The sequence below is a fragment of the Hesperophylax consimilis genome, chromosome 19 (genome assembly GCF_061612785.1).
Source record: "Hesperophylax consimilis isolate HC1 chromosome 19, BYU_Hcon_1.0, whole genome shotgun sequence".
NCBI classification, from domain to species: Eukaryota; Metazoa; Arthropoda; class Insecta; order Trichoptera; family Limnephilidae; genus Hesperophylax; species Hesperophylax consimilis.
This window is the reverse complement of record NC_142854.1, coordinates 2,746,042-2,769,710: the sequence shown is the minus strand read 5'-3', so window position 1 is coordinate 2,769,710 and position 23,669 is coordinate 2,746,042. Positions and strand designations below refer to the sequence as shown.

Here is a 23,669-nt window from a genome sequence, read left to right as displayed (position 1 = left end):
TTATGATTTGATATGAAATGAAATCGGAATAAAATCGTCGGTAGTTACGCCTATCGATCCGATATTGTAAAGTTATCGATATCACTGTGCTCGACCCCCAGATCTGAATAGCCAGGTACCTCCCAACCTTCCTCTTCCCCACATTCTTCTCTCCCCAGTTCATTTCGCCTCACAACATACTCCTATTGTTGATTCCATAGTCTCAATGGCCCGGGCAAATAAGACTTGTGCGGTACACACTAGAAAACTTGATGTTACATAATATGACATATGGCCACAACTCACAACCCATTTCTATCGGGTTTTCTTCAGACTCAGGTACACAAGACACGAGATGAAAACGCGTTGAACACCCCTGCTGTAGATTTCAATTTAAGGATAGTTCAATCAATTTTCGCTCAGTTTCATTTACGCTACGAACACGAAGATGACACACGAATATGTTGCCGATATTATAATTTCGGTGTAGTTTCATGTTCAAAGTTTGAATTTACTGTTTCGTGTGTTTTATTTAATTCTGGCGCTGATCCGTGAAAGATCACGGGATATTATAATTGAAGAATTTTGAAGGTGAAAGTATTTTTAAAATATTTGTCTCTCAAAAACAAATATTTACATCTTTTGTCGACAAATTAGAGAGAAGTCACAAAATTATCTTTCTAATGAACACAGTTAGTCAACTTGTGTAAAAAGTTTAAACAAAAGAAATACAAACTTCAAAATATAGAATTATTATTAAAATAAAAATAATTTTTGAATCTATTTTATCTTTCGGTTCCAACAATTAGTTTCAATTTTAAAAATTAAGCGTTCATTGACCGTGAATAATTTCACGGGAATATTTCACACGTCACTTCACGCATGCACTGATGCATCGAAAATATATGTGGCTGAAGTAGGTAACTTCTGCAATATTTTATGTGAGTTTTGGGTCAGCACTCAAAAATGGCGCTAAACGCCAATTTTGTTTATTTCTAATACACCAATACTATAATTAATGATTATAGTATATTCTGTATGAGTAGTTAACAAATATGTACGATATCACCAACTGTAATATTTTATATTCTACGAAAAATAAACTAAAATGTACGTAATTTTGAAAACCAGCGAAGGGAAAAAAGGTTATGTATTGTTTTGGTGTTTAATTCGTAGAACTCCATTTAATTTTTTTAAATAAGTTTAAGTATAATTAACTTCTGCAATATTTTATGTGAGTTTGGGGTCAGCACTCAAAAATGACGCTAAACGCCAATTTGTTAATTTCTAATAAAGCAATACTATAATTAATGATTATATTATAACTGTAATATTTAAAATTCTGTGAAAAATATACTAAAATGTCCGTAATTTTGAAAACCAGCGAAGGGAAAAAAAGGTTTGCGAAATTTTAGCATTAAACCGAGGCGAGGTAAACTTCGCAACTTTAACTATGGTAACTATTTTTAAATAATTTCTTTGCGATTCGATTTTATGATGTTCAGGTGTTATTTTTTTAATTACTAAAACTAAGGACGGGTTGTTTCGGAGAATTTGAACAATTCATCAAATTTCAACGTTCTTTTTCGGGTTCGGTGAAAGTCCTATTCAAGTTCTATTATTATATCATTGTAGGCTAGTTGCTTGACAAAACTGAAATAAAAACGGAACTTGAAAAAATCTTTCACAGAACTTGAAAATGAACGTTGAAATTTGATGAATCGTTCAAATTCTCCGAAACAACCCGTCCTAAGTGTTCACAATGAGTTCGGACTGGGTGTCGTGTGTGTGTGTCCTAGTGGCAGTGTGTCTGCAGCTGGGTTCTGGCATTGAACTCGAAACGCAGTCAGTTTACTATGGGATGCTCAAGACTGCGGTGAATAATGGGGGCCACAGTGTGTGCACAAAGGAACTGACGCAGATACAAAAGGGAATCGATGCCAACCAGAGATGGGCAATTAAATGTAAGTTTCAATGTACTTAAGCTTCTATTAATTTGTTACATGACTGTTGCACAGTCGCAAAATGCAGTTTCACATAATGTATTTATCAAAAATTTCAATTTGGTAGGCGTGTTTGTGCATCCCACCTGAATTACTGCACAAGTGTCATTTTTCTGAGCAATTTTTATTTTTTTTTTTTTTATTTTTTTTTTTTTTTTATTCACAATTAAACCCGCTAAACTACTTATGTAGTTTGTCAGCAGGGACATAGAGACAACATTTATACATTCATAAGATACAATTTGAACGATACATAATTACATAAATTGGTTACATTGCAGAAAAGTTTAAATAGCAGCATAAAAGCCTTATATAATAAGCAAGTAAAAATAAATGTATGAACAAATTAGTATTATCAACATAAAACATAAAAGCCTTATAAAATAAGCAAGTAAAAATAAATGTATGAACAAATTAGTATTATCAACAAGTACATCAATAGTTTCATAAATAGAGGTAGGTAGTCAGGTATTACAAAATAATTGTTTTTCCATTTTCTAAGAATATGAATTCCATTTCAGGGGCATCAGTATAGATCATTATTATCCAATAACCATTTCCTTAGATTATATTTAACATTAGCAGTATACATGTTATTATTTTTAATTGTCATTGGTAATAAGTTAAACATTTTGGGTACTATATAGTTTAAAGTTCTTTCACCATATTTATTAGTACATTTCGGAACTACCAGTCCTTCATTTTGAGTGAATCTTGTGTTATGTTTATGGCAAACTCTTTCCCTATACAATGAATCAGACAATATAACATGTTGACTTACAATATTATAAAACAATAATCCTCTGACAGGTAAAATATTCAGAGACTTGTATATTAATTTAATGTTACTTCTGTGTTGATTGTCATATTTATGGATTAACAATTTTATAATGGAGTTTTGTAATGTTTGTATATAAAACACAACTTAAAAGAATTGAAATAATACAGAACAGGATAAAAGTCATGCAACGCCAACTCAATATTCTAAGTGTATGGCAACGTTTACTTTAATATCCTAGTATTTATAAAAGTTAAAAAAATTAATGTTACCAGATTACATGTTAAAAAAGAGTTAGTATTAATAGTACAGTCCGTGGCTATCACACGAGAAGCTGCAACGATGTAAGGCTTCCTAACACAAAACAATATTTTATTAAGATTTCAAAATGTTCAATTTTAAGGAAGCAAAAAGTGTTGCAGTTTTTCCTGGATTATGTCTCAATGTTGTAAAGTCCAAATATTAGTACGTAGGAAATAGAAAATTATTATGGTAGTTTTGGAATAGATATACACTAGATATAAAATGTTTACATATTTTTAATACAGCATTTCCTACAAATGATTTAAATTTATGCTAGTTGACTGAGTGTGGCGAAGTCCTATTTTAACTCGATCGTTTGGCATTTCATCTGTCTGTAAGCGTGCGGCGCATGACCTAGACATGTGTGAGCAAGTATTCCTTTGGACTGCAATTTTTTGTTGGTTGGCGACTGCCTAGAACTTAAAGAGTGAGGTCCGTGGACATAGGTGCCATTGCCAGTTAGTACATATGAGTTTTTATATCTCCAGCAGTACCCACGTCATGGTTCAATGTTCACAGTTCAGCAACCAAAAATACATACCTACTTATAATGCAGCAATGCTTACACATGATTTTTCTCTAAATTGCAAGTAATAGGTATAAACAGTTATATTACATCATTGAAGACAATATTAGCGACTCTCGAGCAATTGGTTGTACGTATACATTTACCATATTATTTAATTAAGAGGAAACCCGGGCGCTGAGAAATTTGAACAATAGGTATTTTAAAAATCACTTGCTATTTCACTCTGCTCAGCGAGCGCGCTATCGATGTGTAGGTACCCACCCAACTAAGAGTGTGTGCATGTTACGCTCGTCCTCCCGCCCCGCATCTCCCGTCTTCTGTCCTTCGTCATGTAGGTAGGTGTATCTGGTGTTTGTGGTTATTTTTCCGACTTATTTCTCCTTTTGTCTCGAAATATAATGTTTTTGTTTACTGAGCACTTACTGGGTCTTACTAAAATCTCTAAATAGTATCGAACAAAGTATCAGCTTCTGTCTCTTTGTGTGCTTAGTTTTTGTTTTATTCTAAACTACGAAATGGATTTTGATAGGATTTTCACTATCATTTAAAGATTTTCTTCCGAAAGGTTTACACACGTAATTTATAAATATGTATTATATTTATAACAAGTAGAGGAAAGTCATTGTGTAATCAAGTGATTTAAAATATATTTTCGGGCGCTTAAATTGCTAACGCTGGCTAAACCTTGTGAGATACATCAAAATAATGTACTACTAATTAATTGTATTTATTTTTTATTTTTTTTATAGTGAATACCTCACAAGAGTCCCAACTGCTCCCGTCTGGAGCCAGTGAGACTATGGCATCCCCAATTGGGGGATGTTGTGAGGCTGAAGGTAAGTGGGGAAGGGAAAGAGGAAGGTGGGGAAGTACCTGGCTATTCAGATCTAGTCACTAAACACGGCTAAAGCCATTTGGAGCAACGTTTCAATTCTGAATGGTGGTCTTACACCAGGGCGATACTGGTAGTATCTTCCACTCTGGAACGTGCCGCAAATATACTATATATTATTTTAATTAATTAATTGTGAAATAACACAAATTAATCAAATAAAATTTATTTGCGCACGCCGGGTTCGAACCCGCGACCTTCGGAATGGCAGTCCAATGCGTTACCACTGGACTATGCAGGCCGTCGAATTGTATTGCTCTTACTTACTTGACCGGTCAGTGGCTGAGTGGGCATCGCGTTTGGGTCCCACCCGGGCGTCCCATGTTCGATTTCTCGGCTGGCTAAGTTCTCCATCACAACACAAGCAATACCTTCCGCTTAGTGTGGTGGTAGTAGGAGTTTTTCAAATGTTAGGTTATTCGTAACCAGGTTTGTTCGTTTGTTTGTTTGTTCGTAAGAATGTTTGTCTTTCTTTTAAAAATTAAAAAAAAAATCTTACTACCCATATAGGTACACCTACTAAAATATGTAGGTGCGTACATTTGAACTGCCTCCGTGGTTGAAGGGTAAGGCTCTTGGCTACGAATCCGCAGGTCGCGGCGTGCGCAAGTAAATTTTATTAAATTAATTTGTGTCGTTTTGCTAAATTAATCAATTAATAATAATATAAAATACTTGTTTGGACAGATAGTTATCTTTTTTGTTTATCAAAACTTAACTAAACCTTTCAAGTTGTTTGAGACAGGGAAAAGTATTAAAATAAAATATTTATTTTTTATTTTAGTAAAATTCCTGAAATCAACAGGTTTTAATTCCCTTGCGATGTTTATTTGGCCAAAATGACCAATTTTTACCACATAAACATCGCAAGTGACCAATTTTCGATATAATATTGCAATTTTTTGTTCACTATTTTGTTTTGCGAATCTTATTATTGTATTTTGTTAATAGAGCCAACGCCAATGCCATTCGTTGAAATTTCGAAAATGACATGAAAGCCATAACACCCTTGCCAATCACCACACTGCAAATCGGATCGTGTGGGGGAAACCTCCATTTTTTTCCACTCTACCTCCAGACATATCGGGGTTCTGAAAATCGGATCCTGAGTAAAAATGAACTAGTATTTAAATATCCATATAACTCGAAAATAATAGAAAATGTCATGACTAAACGGCGCAACTTTTCCTAATGTGTTTTGTTATAACAGATCACCACGCAAATGGCATATTTTTAAAAACATATATTTAAAAAAAAATCTTTATTCATTGTAAGGATTTATTGACTTTCATGTTAGGTACATGTCCGTGTTACGACCAAATTCTGTATCGGGTTGCTACAGGGTTTCGTTATAATACTCGTCCAAATAAGTCGCGTCTCAACTTGAGCGCGCACATACAATAGTCAGATGGCTTCCCGATCCGGCCTGCCACACAACTGGCGGACCGATGCATATATCGCCAAGACCCGGACAATCCTCACCCCCATGGACCCGGACACCCCTGCTCAAGTCACCAAACGTAGCGAACCACTTGGGGTGACCTATGACAGAGGTTATCCAATAAATGGTTCCCGGGGCGGCGGTACCCATAACCACCTCCCAAATTGAAAATTATTATAGTACTTGACGTATACAAATTGAATTTGGTCCAATTTTAGTAAGATCGGCAAGTATGGTATACTCGAAATAAGTCACTAAACCAAAAAAAAACTAATAAAATATATCAATAACTCGGGAAAAGACAACACTAGTGCACCGACACAATTCTATATACTACGCTACATCACTTTGCTGTATATTTATTTGTCGAAATATAAGTTAAATAAATAAAATAACAATATCCATTATAGGTTATTGAAGAATTATAAAATTATGCTAGTTACCCAAAATTTATTTTAAAAAAATTATCCATTTGAGTGTTTTGTATCCATATTGGCAATACGGAACGAAATCACCTCGGAGTCGGTCTGGCCGTAACGGATGTTTTTTTTTACAGATATTATTTTACGTAAACATATGAAATTAAAGTAAGAATATCGGAATACTTCACCAAACAAACACAAAAGTGACCAAACGGAAAAAATAATAAAAAAACATCGATTACTCGGGACAACACAACACTAGAATATCGAATATCGATTTATGACTACGTGACATCACTTCGCACAAATACATACGTATTTATCTAAACCCTGTCCCCCCGACCCTTACCTCCCGAATACTGAGCGAAAGGGACACATGCAGCTCGCTCTACTAATATCTAAATGAAATCTTCAAAATCGAGGTTTTGTATTCCCCATTTTTCTCCTTCAAAAGTTAACCGATTTTCAATTTTTTTTACCAATTACATAAGAAGAAACTATTCTATGTCGGACCGTTTTGCTTTTTTTCAAAATATATTGTCTAGTTTGTAGACTGAACGTCTTTTGACTGCGTTTAAATCAGGCAATTTTATTGATTTTTGGAAGGTCATAACTTCTATAAGAAGCAATTTATCAAAAAAAACAAAACGTACCGACACGCAAGTTGCCAATATCTATTTTACGTTAAAAAAATATTTGCTCTAGGGTTAAAATCCAGAAAGATAAATGGAGACTACGTTTGTATGGAAAAATCAACGCCCGGTAACGTCTTAACACCATTCCTCAAAACATTCATATGGAAACATATGAAACTGTTTACTTTGGTTTAAAGCCACTGAATCCACTCATATTTCTCCGCTTATTCCATGTAAAAACCTAAAAAGGTTCTATTAATTTGGCGCATGATAAATGACAAGAGACCGCAAACTTGCCATAATATGCCAAAAATCGCTCTAGAGATCGTCTAGGAATTGAAAACAGGACGTCAGTCTTGCTGGGGCTTTGCTAATTTGTTTGCTTGCTTTGTTCCCCGTGAATAAAAGAAGTGCTGCTCCTTTTTCTTGGGTACTTAGGGCAGGTATTTCAGTATATTTAGTTGGCTTATCTTGTCAGGGCTCCTACCTACTGCCAGAAAGCAGCTTGTCAAATAATATCTCTCACTGCGATCTTGAAAAGCAAGCAAATTCTAGCCCTTCAACGTTCGCTTGTCATAGGGTTGCAAGTTATCATCTCTCCCGATATATTACTTCAGTCATCGTTATCGATATGGACGTAAAAAGCCCTGGACAGAGCATTAATGCGATATTGTATGAATGGCATTGGAGCCAAATCTAGAGTGAGGGGAAATTGCCTGGCAGCCATCTTGTATGACTACTTTTGAACTGATTTGTATGCCAAGTAAACTTTTATTATTTATTTTTGTGTTCTTTACCCTCAATTTGGCAAGGATGTCAAAAATTAAATATTCATTAGTTGACTGTTAATCTGGCATTTTCAGAGAAACAATATTTACCATAGGGAACATTGACAAAGTTTTGCTATAGATCTAAGTTTAAATGTTCACTACTGTGAACAATGCCAAGTGAAGGAGGTCAAACTATGCAAAAATATTTAAAAAAAATTTAAACAATACGTAGCTATGTATATTTATTACTAATAATTATAAAAATGCAAATTAACAACAATTTCTCGCCTTTTCGCGAACAAAGTCATAAATCTTTTTCGATTTATTCACCATAATATACTGTTTCCTACGTCTGCTTTTTTTCTTTATACGGAATCATCATTTGGTCAATGCTGAATTCATTTTCGTTTTCGCGCTGAAGGCATTCTATTTTTTCCTACATTGGTCTTACCATTACACGTCTTACCATCATAAATCTTATCATCAGAATCATTTAAAATATTTTTTAAAAAGATTAAAATTTTTCGAAGACTTTAACGGCATTATATCCGCTTTTTATAGGGTTGGCTAGAAAATCACGAAACTCGTGTTCATTCATTTGAAATGATTTTCCAATGCGTTAAAGGGAGAAAAAAAATGTCTGCCCGATGTAAGGAGAAAAATAGAAACCAAAAAATCACCATCAGGCAAATCAATGGAATTTTCTACGATAGTATTAGTTCTCCGTGAAAAATTCATCCATCTTCCATTTATAATTCAGCTCAAACTTCGGTATTTTGGCAACCGAAGCAATCTACTTCCTGAACCTAGTTTTCCTTGCTGATGGTATAACTTATACTGATGTCTTAGCCTGAGAAAATAAGGATGGAAGAGATGGTAAAGATGACAGTTTAGGAATCGTATCATTATTGGTTTATGACGTTGTGAACATTTCCTATAAAATTGTAGTCAGTGGAACGTCTTTGGCTTCACTTGAGCTTTACAATATTATGTTTGATCATCTGGAGCACCATCAGTGTCGAAATTGCTGAATAGTTGAAGACATTCTGTAAAATAGTCAAGATAAGGTGAAGTAGAAGAAGAGAGAGGTCCGTGCAAATCATTTTCATTATCAGCATCGGAAATATCCCCAGTTTCCGACTGCGCATTAAAATATTTTTGCGGCTCGTCCTTATTTGATAATATCCAATAGGCAAAATCACAAATTACCCCATTTGGCCAAGTTGACCACAGTGAACATATTGAGTAGGACGTTTTTTTATAGGGATTTGACAATGCTCACTGTGATGAACAAACCACTTTATCAGTGTTTACAAATTCAAAAATCACATAAAGATATTTTAAATTATTTTACAAAACTTATTTAGCAAATCAAGTAATAATGATTGGATTATTTGGATAGCGCCGTTTTCGTGAGAAAATCACCTCAAGGGCGTTTAAATGCCATCATTTGAAAATAAAACTAGTTTTAAAGAAAACAAATTAATAAATACTTTGCTAAGAACAGATGACCTGCGACGTTTTAAACGTTATTAAAGAAAATCACACTAAAAAGTACGAATATCTGGTATAATTTTTTTTTCAATATGTTTACCTCAGTGAACAACATCAAATTAAGGGTTAATGCAGTTTTATGATTTTTTTGGGTATTTGATGAAACAGGGATACGTTATTAGATAAAATTAAGTAGGTTTTGGTATTTTCCATATATCTTCAAATTGTTCTCGAATTGCTTTTTTCGTAGACGGCTTTTTTGGTCCATTGTTATCGAGCACTCTGTCCCTAATAAGTCTTACATAACCGACGATAACCTGATAATGACGACACAATGCGATGATTTGTGTTGAACTGGTTTCAGTTTCTAATACTTTAGCGTGGTACTTCTGGTAGAGATTTAATTAGATACCTTAGAGAAATATTCAGGACGGGTACACTATTTATACTGTTTATTATCGCACTGACTGTACAACTTACTTAGGTAAAAAGATACAATACGAAAGAGATATACCCTTTTATACGTCGGTTTAATCATGCTATCTGACTAACTACATAGATACTGCCGCATGTATCAAGGCCAAACCCCGGAATAAGCTGCCAGTCATGACAGAGTGACAAGTGACAAAGGATTGTACAGAATTATTAGTAAAGTTTGTTGATAATACCTTCGTTTTCTAGTGTTCGACGCGTCGGGGGTCCCGGCCACCGGCCTCTACTGGGGCAACACCTACTGGCTGGGGTCCCGCCAGCAGTGCCTGGCCTCCACCTCTAGCAAGCGAGTCCCGGTCAGCAGGACCAGCGGCCCCTTCACCGTGGAGACCCCGCAGAGTCTCCCGCCCTTCCCGGTCCACTACTACGGCGCTTACTTTACGCACAACTCCACTGTCCAGGCGTTTGTGCATTGGGATCATGAGGTATTCAATCATTTCCTTTGCGAGTCCCTCCCTCTGACCGCGATCTTTTCAAACTTGGAAACCGTAGATTTCTTAGATGTTTGAGGAAATAAAATAAAAAAATAATCTTTTCAAATATAGATAAGCTAAAATAGGTGTCTACCATAGACATTCAAATTAATAGACTTGCCCTAATATCTGCAGGGTATAATGGTGCTGCCAGACGCAAAGCTCACATCAAAAGTTAATGTACAGCGCATCATCTTTTCTACCGACACACGACGCTATCAAATATTTCTTCCTATGGTAGGAGAGGGGGTCAGTTGAATTCGAGAGCGGCCGAGGAACATAATTTCATCTGTCAAAGTGACAACTTTACTTACTGACAGCTTGAGCACGTTTTCGAAATGGATGATACTTGTCGCCTATTGCTGGATCTGTTGGACAGCTCATCCTCAGATGATGATGCCGCCAACTATATAATTATAAATGCTATTTATAAACTTTTTAGATTTTAAACAATCTGCGCGTAAATAGCGCATTTTCACATAACCTGACATAACCTCTCCGTCGAATCAGGAAATTCGCAGTTCGCACGCCGATCGACGAAAGCGACATATAATAAATTATTGTAAAATAAACTTTCGTCCAAGCCGTCCAACTTTTATCAAAAAACCGAATGATATTACCATATAAACATACTGAGATTAAAAATATGATTAACTTTGAAAGGGCGAAAATTTGTTTACTTCAAATTCAAATATTGATTATATTTATATTTTAAATATATGTTAAGTATGTTTGCCAAATAAAGTTTTTTTTTTATGTTTCTAAATTTACTAGCACACATGACGATATGAGCTAACATAATAAATAAGAAATGCATTATTAGGCTGCTTATGTCATGGCTGTCAAAGGGAACACGGAACTTAGTCGGTAGCTCCGTAATTAAAATGACCCCCTCTCCTTTTTACGGCGGAGAGGGGGACGCATAACTTTTCAAATATCGCGTCGGGAGCGGTTACGTAAAATAAATTCGGTTAGCGAAGTTCAGAACCACACTTATAGCGCGTTATCTTTTTACGTGTGTCGGGTCTGTATGGGATTGTATGGCGAGCGCTATTGTGCTTTATATTATCTGTTGATGTGAGCTTTGCGTGTGGCAGCACCATCATTTGTACGAGCTGGAGGCAAACCACGTGACCATATTTTGGCACAATGAGGGTTCGAGAATGCTTTGAATAAACTATATCATCAGTCGTACATCGATCACCATAAAGCGCACAGCACATTGAAATAACCAGACCATGAGCAGAAAAGTAAAGTTCGCTAAGTAATTTGCAGCGCTGTCCATTGTGGCACGTCCCCGCTCAGCCCCAGTTGGTTTGTTCCCCTTTCCCTGATTGGATCTTCTATTAATTTGTATTTCTATGGAAGTTGAATAATATAGTACCTACCTATAATATTTTTATACTGCTTGTTTAAAAGTGGAACTAATGTATCTTGCCTACCAATACGTGGAGTAAAATTTAAAATTAGAAGAACATTTTTCCCGGGACTTTTTTTGGGTAGGTACCAACCAGTTATATTTTAACCTTCGGAACGCTTTACCAGTTGTATTTTAACCTTTAGAATCCCAAGGGTAATCGCTCGCCGTGCGCCGGCTGTCACTATTTTTGTAATAACTCACTTGGTTTTTGCAAAATTATGTTTTTGGAAATTGTTCCGTTTTACGAGATAATGAAAGCGAGTGTTAATGTTAGAAGAGGCAAAGAGTTTAGAATAACAGACAAGAAAATATCTATGAAACGATGCAAGAATGTGAATGTGATTATCAAATTGTATAAATTGGTGCCAGTAGACTTTGAGCATGTTTTTTAAACGTTAGAATAACTCACCTGGTTTGACTGAATTGTGTTTTTATTGTCAATAAGTTGAATCAAATGATTGTTTTTTTTTAAATGGGTATTAAAAACGGAAATCGTAGTGAAAAATTCACTGTGTTTTTTAGTGGAGCGTTTGAGTATTGATAGAGTTACCGGTAATGTTTTTTTAAATATTAGAATAGCCTGCGATGACGGCAATAATAACAGAATATTATTTTTGAATGTGAGTGTAGATGGTATGTTGTAGGAATTGGTGTAACTAAACTTTTAGCGTGTATTTTAAGGTTAGAATAACTCTGGGTCTCTGCCTGCCCTCGTCATGCACGGAGACTGAGATCTATGGATTCCTCGAAGAATACTTTGAATCTGGGATCCTTGCCTACCAACAAATCTACGAGACGAGTCTCACCATGGAGGGGGTCAAAAAAACTGAAGACGATTATGCCTGGACACAAACCCGACTTTTTAAGATTTTCATGTGAGTTTTTAACCTAATCAATAGGAACCAAGTTTGCAGGCTTCTTTTCGCTTCTAAGATGACCGTTTGAACGTGCTTATTATTTACCTTTGCATTTCTCTGTGAAAAGCAAAAAAAAAACTATTTTTAAATAAATTAATGTCAAAAATAACATTTTAATATTAGAACCCGCCCAGAAAGAAAAGTAGAAAAATATCAAAAATATTATGACTTTGCTTCTGCTTCCGCAAATGTTGAAGTTCTGCAAATTTTCAACTTTCGCTTCTGCTTTTGCAAATTTAAGGCAACTTTTTAGAACGATCTCGTTAGCAACAGTGGTTAGGCATGTGCGCTGTGTAATACTAAATATAAAAGTTTCATCTGCTTTTAAGAATATTTTATTTAGAAATACTTTCAAAAACAGCGAACTTATCTTGAATCAAATGTAATGCTAAAATATTCTTCGCGGAATCTGTTTTCCGGTAGTTCTCCGCTTCAGCTTCCGTTGAAACACTTTCTGTCTCTATTTGATGTCTCTAAATAATGCCCTTTGATTTTAGAGTAAGCGTTGCTACTACATTGGCACTGTGCGTCGTGGGGACAATATACGATGTGACCATTTATAAACCCATGGTCGAAGAAAGCAGAAAAGATGTCATTGTAAAAGAAAACGATTGCAAATATAATACCAGTTGTAAGTTACCAAAATATAAACACTTAAATCATAATAATTAACTATACATAATTATATACATGGGTGGGGCAAAACAGAAATGGGGTTTAATTTATTTAGTACATCATGCCGTTTTATGCGTGAAGTCCTGAAGATGACATCAGAAAGATGTAGCGATACATTGATGAAGATTATTTCTGAAGTTTTCGGCCGCATTTTGATCAGCGGCTATTTCCTCCCGAATTCGACCCTCGAGTTCTTCCAAGGTGTAAAGCCGATATTTGAAAACATTTCACTTCAGGTAGCCTCACAGGAAGAAGCCGCAAATTTCAACCGGAAGGCCCGTTGGGAGGGGACGAAAGGACGGCTATTTCAATCCCCGTTGTTGTTCGGGCCAAACCATAGTAGCGACTGAAAACGGCACGACCCTCTCGGGACAATCAGACCCCTCCCAAGTTCCTACCCCCACCAAACGGGATGTACGGCCCTTTGAAATTGTACTGTCTCTTTGCTATACCTTGTATTTGATTGAAATTTACTTGGGTGGTAAATTTAAAAATATATATATTTTATAGATGGGTTTGTCGTGGCTCCGAAAAAACCACCGAAAATCAGTTTTGCAGCGAAGTTCATACGTTGTTTTAGCGTTGATATGAATGCCAGGAATATTTTCAGCACATCTCCCGGTGAAGATAATTCGATGTTGCCACTTTTTGGCATAAGGTTAGTAAATATTTGCTTATTCTTATTAATCATTCTTTGTACCTTAAAAAAAACACGGTTACTTTTCTATTACATACCACAGTGATGCACAACCAAGGGCGTAGCTATATCATTCGCATCATAGTTAGGGATTCCCTCCTGGAAGAGGGGGACATTTTTACGGCAAACATTTTCTATTTAGACGCTCTTAGTACGGAAAAAAAATCACCTCAAATATCGACATATTTAAAATAAGTTTAACATTATATCAGACATGCCTGAATGATGTTTTTATGCTGAGCGAGCAACCTCCAGTTTACCAGCGGTCTCGCGAAATTACCACCGCCGTCGGTTTGACTATAGCTTGGCCCGACGCAGCGAGTATTCAGTATTCAGACAACGGTGAGACGTCGCGCTCGTAACCTTGACCTAGTTAGTCGCTCGCATTCCGCGCTAAAATATTATAATGCTTTCTCGTATTATTCTGTAAATAAACGCGCGATTGTGTTTCCTTCAATAAACGTTCTAATTAAAAAAACTGAGACTTTCATTGGTACACTAAGATAACCACAAAACTGTTTGTGATTGGTTGATTCAAAAAGTGCCACGAACCAAATGAATTTTGATACGTGATGTGCGAAAAAAAAATCATGCTTTTCTTCATAATTTCTATTCTATTGTCCAATTCATCACGATGGTATAATTAAACATTTTTAATCTTTTTTTTGTCAGTTGCATAATGTCGTATTGTGAATTGAGCCTGTGTTTTAGGAAAAAAACAAGGTTGTTTTTGACCTATGATTTTTCAATTGAAATTTACCTTGTGAATTTAATAACATTTTGAAAATAAAACATTACTTAGGTCTTTCTACCTCCGTTAACCATGATAACAAATACATGAAAGCGATACAATATTATGCAATCGCATAACTACATATTTAGGTAGGTACCGTAGAAAATATTTTGGAAATCAAACTTACTTTTAACACATACACTTCCTCAGTTGTAAGGAATAAACCCTATTTTCAATATCATACATATTAAATCAAGTAACACTTTAATGATAAGTATTAGAAATACAACTTACTGGTACTCGTAATACCTACCGTGCAAACGAAAAAATATGTAAAACGAGAGATTTTTACTCTTTTGTAGAACCTATGTAAAATATATATATTTTTTAAAAACAAATGAATAACAAAATTTGTTTTATATCAATGCATATTTTTAACCCTTCAATTGCAGATGTGTCACCACAATCTGGATAGTGATAAACCATGGAATGGTATATATGGGTGACTCAATCTTCAATAGAACATTTGTCTACTACATATCAGACCATCTACCCCTGCAAGTATTTGCCAATGCCTCTTTCACTGTGGACACATTCATCAGCATGAGGTTTGTCATACACTGAATTATTCAAAATCACCTAGTTCGTTTTTATCCAACAGACTAAAACGTAAATAGGGAGAAATTGAGCTTTAAAGTGTTTTTTTCGAAAAAGGCATACAAAATCAAATTAGATAGAAATTATTATTTTTAAGTATAATATGTTTCGATTGTTTAAAATCACGCAGAAAACACATTTTTAATTTGGATGTTAAGTGACGAAATCTTGTGTGTTAACGTTGGATATTGGATAAAGGAGACGGATGTTGGACAAAAGCGCGCCCTCTTGCGTGATTTCTGCTTTATCCAACATGTCTGGTATTACAGGATGATGGGAAAGCATTTCAAATAAATATTAATATGAAATACACTAAGACGAATTTCTACCGATATATAACATATTTCTCTTCAACATTTTAAGTTATTTAGCTCTCAAAAAAATATAAGTGATTTATCTCCCTATTTCAAATTGGGCATTCCTAGAGAAAACCTAAATTACGATAACGTACTTTGTTCATTAAATTTAATAAAATTATCTGATCGCAGAATTATTTCCGATTTAACCTGTTTGTATAAAATCATTAATTCAATGTTTGATACCCCTGATTTATTATATGTAATCTGTTTTCTTACTCCAAGCAGGTCGGTTACAAGACAGTACCTACCATATTATTGTAGCAATTCTATATCAACGTCCCAATATCACACTTCTATGCGACGCGACGGATTCAACAGCTAGGAAACAAATACTACGATGTGGTTGATATATTTATTATTATTATTATTACACGCCCTAATGGGCTTTTACACACTACAAAGTTTAATAGTAGAGCATCACAGTTATTATAGATTCTACAAAATTAAAACAATAAAGGAAACATAATACAACGAAAAAAGAAAAAAAATATTAAATGTTACAACAAAAGCATATAATAAAATAAGATACATTAGTAAAAATGATAAGAAGTCTCACATAAATAGATATTCAAAATAAAAAAATATATATTGCGGAAATTATAGATGTCTATTTGTGTCTCGATCTATAAAAGAATTGAAATAAACAATATTTATATTGATTATTTTTAAGATGAAATATATCTCCCAGATCAGAGTATTTATTTCCGAGACTGTGAAGTCCTGCATGCTGTGTAGATCAAGTTCAGTGATATTTTGACTTTATATTTATTTTTCTGCAATTGTTTTAAAAAGTCGTTTCCTGCACTATTTTCTTGTATAATTTCGTAAATATTTTTTATATATATGAATGTTAAAGCCTTAATAGGCGTGAAATAAATGTCAAATTTACTCAGCCGATTAGGTAGTTATATAAAATCCCTCTGTGGAAAAAAATCGCCAAGTACCCTCAGAAACTTATTAAAACTATATCTGATGCAGTTATTTTATTTTATGCTGCTTCTAAATTTGCGGCCGAGCCTCGACTTATGAAAAGGAACGAACCAACCGCAAGCGACGTTTTGCGCCATTTGCTTGTGCTTTATTCCTTTTCCTTAATTCGATATATTTTCGGCTACGTCCATTAATTATGATCTTTTTAATATTAGCACGCACCTTCTAAGATTCTTATTTACATATCTTCCTTTCAAATCATCTTCTTATTGAATGCTTTTTAGTTTATTTTTTAATACCTTTATTTTTCCCAATTTTTACATAAAGTAAATACAATATTTTAAAAATCAAAAAAACAAATGGGAACCCACTAAGGCGCAGCTGTGTGTGGGTAATATAGTTAAATACATTATATTATTGTACCTAGAAAGACACAAACTGTGGGCATATAAAACAAAAACAAGATTACAATTTGTCTAAGCGGTTTGTATAAAAAGTGATTACAATAATGTATAGTGAAGTTATAAGTGTTTAGTGTAATATGTGGTGAATATTTTATGAAAAACATAAATTGATACAAATTAAACAAAAAAAGTTTCAACTACTGTATTGAAAAGCCAAAATTTTAACTCTTAAATATTAAGGATGTTTATTTATTACTTGAATATTTTTCGGTAAAAGATTGAAAGACGAGGTCCAATGAAACTGCAGTGTGTTTGCATTTGTTTTGTGTTCGTTTGGGGAGTATAAAATACATTATTATTTCTAATGTTGATTTTGTTTTCATTTATTTCGAATTTGTTTTTATTTTTAAAGATGTATTTCAAAGTTTGCAAAAAAATAGTTTAAGGAGACAGAATAGTTTAGATTCTTTGTATAACTCATCTTAAAATGTTCTTTTCCGATTATACAAAACTTTTATAATATAATTTTGAGTTATTTCTAAAGGTTTTATATGTGCATGAAGCGCACCGCCCCATCCTATTATTCCATTATATGAGTGAAGATTGCACCAAATAAAAATAAATAAATTTTAGTTTGTCGATATTGAGCACTTCTTTTAGTCTGTACAATTTGAACGTAAGATATCTTAATTTGCAGACGGTATTATTCATTTGTGATTGCAATTTAATTTTGTATCAATATAGGTATATACCCAAATATTTGATCATTTCAACTTTTCCAAGTTCAACTTTGGCTTTTAAGCCATGATGAGACATATGTAATACTTTTTTTGCTATTTGTTTTTGGAGTGTTATGCCGTGTTGCGCACTGCTTATTTAGCCAACGTTTCGATCAACGTTACAGTGTCCATCATCAGGGCAGATATGTGACGATGGACACTGTAAAGTTGTCCAAAACGTTGGCTAAAGAAGAAATTAGCCCAACACGGCATAACACCCCAAAAACAAATAGCAAAAATACTTTTTGCCGTGAAAATCTTAAAGCATATGTAATACATTTTGATGCCTTCAAAAGAGTTTCAGACCAGGATTTTCCATTTAATATTATTGCTGTATCATCAGCGTAAGATACAATTTTACCAGGGATCATAAAATCACATAAATCGTTTATGTATATTAGAAAGAGAATTGGGCCAAGCACAGTTCCCTGTGGCACTCCATTTTTTATTCCTGCTTCAGTACTACAAAAATTTCCTTTTCTGTTTTTTGTTTTCCTTCTTTGAGATAGCTAGTAAGAATTTTTAATGTATCATTTATGAAACGTATTTAATTCATTTTTTTAATAAGTAGATTGTGATTTACCGTATCAAAAGCTTTTCTTAAGTCTAGATATATAGCTAAACTTTTTTTTATTTTGATCAACAGATGTGTTTAATTTTTTAGTCAGATCGAATATTGCATCTTCAGTGCCAGTGTTCAGGAGCCATATTGATTTTTGGGACAGAATTTTGTTTTGTTCTAGGTAATTCATTATTCTATTTTTCAAATATTTTTGAGAGGTTTGAGACCAAGGAGATAGGTATTTAATTTTCTAATATGTGCGTTTCTCCCGATTTGTGAATTGGTATTATGATGGAGATTTTTGATTGTTCGGGAAAATGTCCCTCTTTAAAGTATATTTTAAAAATATGTAGCAATGGAGTTAAAATTAATGTTTTTTTAGTGTGTTACCTAATAAACCATCAATTCCTGTAGAATTTGTTGATTTTAAACCGCCAATGTGTTTATCTATGGTGAAAAATATTCATATTTTCACCATATATGTATAGGTCATATATTGGTGAAAAATATTCAAAGGAGTTAATTACTGTTAATTACTCAATTACTGTCAAACTTGTTGTGAAATCAGATATGAGCGCATCAGCAGAATGCTGCCTGCTCATTACATAATAATAATAATTGAGACTAAGTGTAAAGATGAGTCTACCTTATTATACCTTATTATAGTATCCCTTATTCAACGAATATATATTTTTACAACAAAAGTGAAAAAAAACATATCTTCCAATATAAGTACTAATTTTTAAAATATATAAACACATAAAAAATAAAAACTAACCAATGATAACCATGCTAAACTAAAACTAACCATTGATAAGAATAACCATGACAGAATAAAACAGTGAAAAAACTGAAAATTTAAGAAAAGATCAGACAAACAACAAATCTAACATAACCTAACATTTTTTTATCATGTTCTGTTTTGTCATTGTTCTGTTTTATCCGGTTACCATAACAAGTACAACGCTGGTGAGGTGTAAATAAATCTAATCATGTACAAAAATAATAAACTAATGAAAATTCTGCCTTCTATCCATTCAAAATGTTAATGTTTCAGTGGCTTCCTTTTGGGATATAGTTTCTTGGGATCAGAGATAAAAAAGGCAAAAGCAGGAGTCACGGAGTCATTGAGCAAAAAGATGATCTCAGTTTGTCTATCAACTTTACACAGAATAACAAGGTTAGCAGTCCTTTTTTCACATAAGGAATTTCCATATTACGTAGTGATTTTTATTCACATAAGGAATTCACTTGTACTGTAACATTTAATGACGCCTTGACCAAAGTTGGCGTCAACTCGCCAACGTGTGAACGCCGTTGGGGAATGACGGATTGGGGTTTGTTGTGAGGCTTTAGATGGTGAAGAGGAAGGTGGAGGGGGGGAGTACCTAAATATTCAGATCTGGTCACCTAATACAGCTAAAGCCATTTCAAGCAACGTTTCAATTCTTAATGAGGGCGATACTGAGAGTATCTTTACATTATTTACCTCTTTAAGCTCTCATACCCTAAAATTAAATATACCTACCTGAGAGAAGCATTCATGGATTGCCTATAATACATCCTACTCACACTTTTCTACTACGACCCTAATATGAATACAGTAATCATTCGATTTTACGAATCCATGTTTATTTTGACACTTGTGATATAAAAAAAATGTTTTTAAAATAATAATTGAAATCAATAGATGTTCTGCTAGATTCATTCTCAAACGAAAATTTGAAACAGAAACATCAGAAAAATACGGTCGAGTTAATAGATGTCACACATTAAAATAAAAATCAAATATATTTATCCAAGATACTTCCTAGATTGAATTTAGTACGGGTTGAATCTTGTGATCATACATAAAGATAGCAATCAATTATTATCGATTAATAATAAATAAATAAAAATGTGCAGTGGGAAAATGAAGATAATACAGGTAGTTTCTTATTCGAAGTATGATACAGTTAAATATGACCAAAGTTGATAGGGTAGATCAACGCCCCAGTAAGGCGAGGGATCTGGGTTCAAGTCCTAGATGCCACCGTATCTTTTTCTGTTTCAAATGTTGGTTTAAGAATCGCTTATATTGTCTTCAATAATTAAATATTACAATTTGAGGTTTTACTCATTAAGTTATTCCATAAAACGAATAGATAGTATAGTCCGCACAAATCTGCCAAAGCTGCCAAATCTGCACTACTAAATTTCCTCCAACAGAAACTACACATTCCAATGCCACCTCAAGCAACAATAAAAACAAGGTCGACAACAAACAACACCCTGAACATACCGATAACATACACCACACACGGACAAAGACACTTCCAGTATTACGCTACAAAACTTTTTTATTGTATGCCCACCACTCTGAAACTACTACTAATGGGAAATACATACACAAAAATTCACAAAAAACTGATCACAGCCTGGATCAAAAAACAAGATATCCACTTTAGACAAAACATTATAACACCAAACCAAACATAATCATGGATGAATGTGAATGTATGTATGTATACATGTGTTTATTTATATGTGTGTATGCATGCATATATGTGTATTTATGTATGTATGTGTATACATGGGTGTATGTATATATGTGCATATAAATAAATATTTTTTCCTTTTTCTTTAAATAACAATGTACAATAACCATTAAAAAAAATTTAAAATCCCAACTTACACTTATATAAGGAAATATAACCAATACACATAAATACATGTACCATTTAATCATAACCACGTAAACACCTCAGCACGGGTTCTCCCAGTGAGGTGTTCACGAAACATATAACATTACCCACCACAGTGTCACCTACTCAAACCTACCTCACACCCAGCATAAAACACCATATTAACAACAGTTCTAAATTTATGTATTATATACAAATGCAAATAGTTGGTAGACACTGTAATGTATGTATAGAAATAAATAAATATAGAAATAAATATAGTCCGTGCACAAACCCAATTCTTTCAAGAAAGGTAAACAAATTACAAATGCAATATTGGATTGATCACCGATTGTTTCAGATTACTTCCGGCATATCTGTTTGCCCTCGGTTTTGCTTACACGACATCAGCCATGAGGCATCGGCAAACAGTTTTGTGGTCGGAAGAGAGGAACGACATAACTTGCCAGAGCAGCTGGTGGAAGAACCTGCTCTTCGTCAACAACCTCTTCCCCAAGGCGGAGATGTGCATGTCCTGGAGTTGGTACCTTGGCAGCGATATGCAAACCTTCTTAGTGGGTGCAGTGCTGCTAACAATATCCACCAAGTGAGTTTTAACTGTTCTTATTCGGTGTTTAAACAAATAAGTTAGTTTTGGAATCTTTTTGATAAGCTAGCAATTAATCGCTCACTCATACATTTCCATAAATGTAGTTCTGTTGTTCTTTTATTTAATAAATGAAAAGCAAAATAACCTCTGAAATAATTAGATTTGTACTACAACACTTTATACTTACTTGACTTACCCACATACTTGATATGGTAAACCATATAATATTTTATGTAACATTTATTTTTTTATTTCTAAATAGGAATTATACAATTTGTCCAAAGAAATGTAACATTTGCAATTCTTTTTTCAAACTTTTTTGTGCATAGTACCTACTATGTGAAGAAAATAATGCGTATAGTAAATTTGTCTAAACTCTAACACTAGTGAGGTAGGTAATAATAAAGAATGCAATAAAATTAATGATGGTACTTATATATTTTATGTTTGTATCCGTAAAAATAATGTACCTAAAATATTCAATAATATTTGACTAAACACTTTTCAAGGATTTTCTGGTCATATTTAAAAGGAGCATCGTGTTAATGATATAAACTGTTCCATGCGTATATACACACACACTCATACACACACCTGTACACTACATACGTCACCCGGTAATTACTAAATATTGCTTGCAAATATTTATTTATTTACTGACAAATAGTCCATTAATAATATAATATTTTTTACACGAATAAGAAACAGAGATGGCAGTGAAAGGAGAGCATATATAAATGATGAGCAATAACAATATACATATAATAAAAAAATGTACAGATGGAAGACAAGTGTAACAAGACAATTACAATTACAATGCATGAAGAAGGTTTAAAGGGCTTTTAAAATTACAAATTACGTATCGACTGAACCTGAAACATATCTTCTTCTCTACCACACTCTGGTCCGTTCTCAACATGAATACTGCACCTCCATATGGAATCCACTTTACGATATCTATAAAGACAATATTGAAAGTATTCAAAGGCAATTTCTGCGATGCCTAAATTACAGAATGAGCGCACCCAAACGCGGGTAAATAAATATGCTCTCGAGTTTTTTTTAAATTTTTTTATTAGTGTCTATTTAATAAGGTGTGATGAGATTTACATTATATAAAAATCTATAATATTTCATTCATATAGTTTCTTCTTAGTCCTCCTCACTAGGTAGTCCTGTACTGCTGAGGCGGACTGGTTATAACGTCTCCACTCTATCTAACCGGCGAACATACCTTGATCTCATGACTCTGTATAAAATCTGTAACAACGTTATTGACTGTCCCGACTTACTGAAATTAATAAACTTCAAAGTACGACCCAGAGTAACAAGGCTTAACGACTTATTCCACATTAGCAGGACGCGTACAAATGCTGGTGTCAGGGATCCAATCAGAAGAATGTGCGAATCACTTAATCAGAATCAAAACCTCAAGGACTCTGACTTATTTTTTGATACACGCACTACTTTTAGTAGATAAATGAAGACTGTTTTCCTACAAAGTTCAAAGTAAACAACTTAGACATACTTCGTTTAAATATATATATTTTTTATTTCTATTTAACATTGTTTATCTATTTATATATATTTTTTTTTGTTTGACCCTCTAAATTTTTTCACAAATAATTTGTAAATTCTTATAAGGATATTGCGCATTTCTTTCAAATCTCTATTTGTAAAATAATATTCTAATGTATATATTTTTTCCCTATTTATAAGTCAAAATATTTGTAAATGTTTTTAACTGCTGTTTAAGTCAATTCGTGAGAAATAGTTTGGATGCAGGTGAATTTTGTAGTTGATGTTTTGTATATTCTTGTCAATTGATATCTGTATCTGTTTTTTCTCCTAAATAATAAAAAAAAGACTGTCGAAATTCGTTTAGGCTTACACCATAAAATTTAATGCTTTGACTTGACGGTGAGTTGACAAAGAAAGTTTGCAGTCTAGAGTGATCCCATGGTCTTTGATAGATGTGACAGTAAATAGACAAACACTATTTAGTTTATAATCAAACTGGACAGGATTTTTGGTTCCGTAAAAGGACTAATT

At 33.7% G+C, this 23,669-nt stretch overlaps 1 protein-coding gene across 1 annotated transcript in view; it reads left to right on the top strand.

Annotated features, from left to right (window-relative positions):
• The first annotated feature begins 424 nt into the window (after positions 1-424).
• Positions 425-23,669, top strand: part of LOC149414653 (nose resistant to fluoxetine protein 6-like) — a 45,102-nt gene continuing 21,857 nt past the window's right edge. Inside the window, exons 1-9 of the mRNA XM_089643188.1 lie at positions 425-570; positions 1,670-1,943; positions 9,928-10,163; positions 12,313-12,506; positions 13,046-13,179; positions 13,734-13,881; positions 15,106-15,261; positions 19,402-19,524; positions 21,369-21,614. Of these exons, the coding sequence (XP_089499314.1) occupies positions 1,742-1,943; positions 9,928-10,163; positions 12,313-12,506; positions 13,046-13,179; positions 13,734-13,881; positions 15,106-15,261; positions 19,402-19,524; positions 21,369-21,614 (1,439 nt within the window). The 5' untranslated portion in view covers positions 425-570; positions 1,670-1,741. The remainder of the gene's footprint in view (positions 571-1,669; positions 1,944-9,927; positions 10,164-12,312; positions 12,507-13,045; positions 13,180-13,733; positions 13,882-15,105; positions 15,262-19,401; positions 19,525-21,368; positions 21,615-23,669) is intronic.